The 2,803-nt window shown below is 56.1% G+C and overlaps 2 protein-coding genes across 2 annotated transcripts in view; both read left to right on the top strand.

Moving 5' to 3' along the window:
• WDR45 (WD repeat domain 45) overlaps positions 1–1,502 on the top strand; it is a 6,619-nt gene extending 5,117 nt beyond the window's left edge. Inside the window, exons 7-11 of the mRNA XM_006097192.3 lie at positions 1–48; positions 163–371; positions 451–552; positions 642–787; positions 1,036–1,502. Coding sequence (XP_006097254.1) covers positions 1–48; positions 163–371; positions 451–552; positions 642–787; positions 1,036–1,145 — 615 coding nt within the window. The 3' untranslated portion in view covers positions 1,146–1,502. The remainder of the gene's footprint in view (positions 49–162; positions 372–450; positions 553–641; positions 788–1,035) is intronic.
• A 159-nt stretch (positions 1,503–1,661) lies between these two features.
• PRAF2 (PRA1 domain family member 2) overlaps positions 1,662–2,803 on the top strand; it is a 3,072-nt gene continuing 1,930 nt past the window's right edge. The window contains exon 1 of the mRNA XM_006097191.3: positions 1,662–2,136. Coding sequence (XP_006097253.1) covers positions 1,958–2,136 — 179 coding nt within the window. The 5' untranslated portion in view covers positions 1,662–1,957. The remainder of the gene's footprint in view (positions 2,137–2,803) is intronic.

Here is a 2,803-nt window from a genome sequence, read left to right as displayed (position 1 = left end):
CAGCTGCTAGTGTTCCAGGACACAAGTGCGGGAGTTCTGCAACTTGTGGTGAGTTGTCCAGTGGCAGAAGTGAATAGGTGGGTAGGCTAGTTCTCCCTGTAGACTCTGGGACCCTTCCCTCCATACTACCCCAAAGCACAAAACTGCTCCTTCCCATCATAGGACCTGGCAAGCACAAAGCCAGGCACTTCATCTGCGCCATTTACCATCAACGCACATCAGAGCGACGTGGCCTGTGTGTCCCTGAACCAGCCAGGCACCGTAGTGGCCTCGGCCTCTCAGAAGGGCACCCTTATTCGCCTTTTTGACACACAGTCCAAGGAAAAACTGGTGGAACTACGCCGAGGCACTGATCCTGCCACCCTCTACTGGTGAGCACAGGGTATGCATGGTGGGCCAGCGACTCCACACCATATGACAGATAGGCACAATAGCTGATTTATCTTCCAGCATCAACTTCAGCCATGACTCTTCCTTCCTGTGCGCTTCCAGTGATAAGGGCACGGTCCATATCTTTGCCCTCAAGGATACCCGCCTCAACCGCCGCTCTGCGTGAGTACCCCCTCCCCCTGCCCCACCCTGCCATGTCCCCATACCCCTGCCCATGTACCCTACCTGGGCTTAGTCAGTACTGCCTGCAGGCTAGCTCGAGTGGGCAAAGTCGGGCCTATGATTGGACAATATGTGGACTCTCAGTGGAGCCTGGCGAGTTTCACAGTGCCTGCTGAGTCGGCCTGCATCTGCGCCTTCGGTCGCAACACTTCCAAGAATGTCAACTCTGTCATTGGTAAGTGGGAGGAACCCTTGACTGGGGGTATTGCATGGGCAAAGGCCTGCAGGTTGGACCTGAAAGAATTTTAGGGAATAGGAAGCATAAAGAAGCTAGAATGGGTGGTTCAACTCCATTATCAGTGAGGGGAGTGGCATGCGGGCAAAGGCCTGGAAGGAGATTTGTAAGCCATGGGATGCCTGATTTCAAGTGTGTGGCTTTGGCAGCCTCTAACTTTTTTACTGATCTTCCCCCCCCTCCTCCAGCCATCTGTGTAGATGGGACCTTCCACAAATATGTCTTCACTCCTGATGGAAACTGCAACAGAGAGGCTTTCGATGTGTACCTTGACATCTGTGATGATGATGACTTTTAAGGACCCCGTGGGTTGTGCTAGGGACCTGCAGTGGCAAAGTGCAAAGCATTTATGGGAGTGGGAGTGCTGAAAGCCACCAGCCAGCAAGCACTAATGGGGCAGGTGCACACTTTCCACTCCTCAGAGCAATGCCTAAACAGCTCATTTCTCCCAAGTACTTCTTGTGTCCTTAAGGACTGTGTGCCCACAGGGCCAGGCCAGGGACCCAGAGGGGCAGCAGATGCCCTGGGGCTCCCAACCTGGAGAAGAGTACTAGGGCCCCAGAGGAAGTGCCCTAATCCAACCTGTGGGGATAAAAAAATTTTCCCAGAAAGAGCCAATCACTGATATGATGAATTTGAATAAAAATTAATAGTATTTATGGCTGGACCTCGGGGGTGGGGCCTGGAGTAGGTGAGGCTGAAAAGGCACTGCAGGAGTGTCCAGGAAAGGTGTGACCTACTTGGACAGGAAGGAGGTGGGATCCTGCTCCGGTCCTTCTGACAGTCCCTGCCATCATCTCTGCTTAGTCCGGATGTCTGGCTACTGTTGTGCTGCCAGCGCCACCCGGAACAGGGCCCCTTGGCGCCCCCACCTGGGAGTGGATGGGAATGCCACGCTCCGCTGCCTATATTTAGTTTCACGGCAGTTCCGGTTCTGGCGTTTGTATTTCCGATCACGTGTTTTGCGCCTGCGTCGTCCACCTGGGTGGATAGGGTAGCAGAAGCCCCGCCCAGACTCCATTTCCCGGTGTTCGCCGCGGTAGCGCGGGGTGTAACGGGTGTTGTAGTTCGGCTGCTCTTCTGGCTGGTCCAGCTACATCGACTAGCAGGATGTCGGAGGTGCGGCTGCCACCGCTACGCGCCCTGGATGACTTCGTTTTGGGGTCGGCGCGTCTAGCGGCCCCGGATCCTTGCGACCCGCAGCGATGGTGCCACCGTGTCATCAACAACCTTCTCTACTACCAAACCAACTACCTTGTCTGCTTCGGCTTCGGTCTTGCCCTGGCTGGGTGAGGGAGGGAGGGAGGAAGGCGCCAGTTGGCCGGGGACGCCTGCAGGGCGTGGAGGGTGGGCCCGCGGGATTCTGAGAACCGGGAAGGGTAGGTAACCTGGGGTGGGGGCTGCAAGGCACGGAAGGGCAAATTCAGCAGAGATAGAAAGCCTGAGGGCCTTGGGAGTGGGGACTTGGAGGGAGTGGGACCTAGCTATAAGGAGGCCCTGGGGCTGGATACAGCCTAGCCGAGGGGGTTAGTGGGACTGGAAGGAAGACCTGGGGAGAATAGAGAATGTGGAACTGAAGGGGAAACGGCTGGAAGGTGGACCTGAAGATAAGGAGAACTTGAAAGTGGGACGTGAGTGTGTCTGGGATGGTGGGGCGATGTGAGTGATGGGGCTGGAGGCCTTAGGGCAGGGACAGGGATGTCCCTGTGGTCATCCCTGTAGGAGCAGGTACTTGGGGAACTTGGGCCAAGAGAGAGGATCCAGGGACTGAAGGCCTGTGACCCGACAGGGTTGGAGAGCCTGGAGGAGGACTTGGGTGGGGATGTAAGATGAGAGTAGGACCTAAATCCTGGAAGAAGGTCCTGTAAGGACCCAGGACCTGGGAAGAGGGAAATGTGTGGACACAGAAGGCCTGGAAAAAATCTGCAAGGGTTGTGCTCAAGGGTGGGTTGGGGG

This window comes from Myotis lucifugus, unplaced genomic scaffold (genome assembly GCF_000147115.1).
Source record: "Myotis lucifugus unplaced genomic scaffold, Myoluc2.0 scaffold_196, whole genome shotgun sequence".
Taxonomy (NCBI): domain Eukaryota; kingdom Metazoa; phylum Chordata; class Mammalia; order Chiroptera; family Vespertilionidae; genus Myotis; species Myotis lucifugus.
This window is presented reverse-complemented; position numbering and strand designations above follow the sequence as displayed.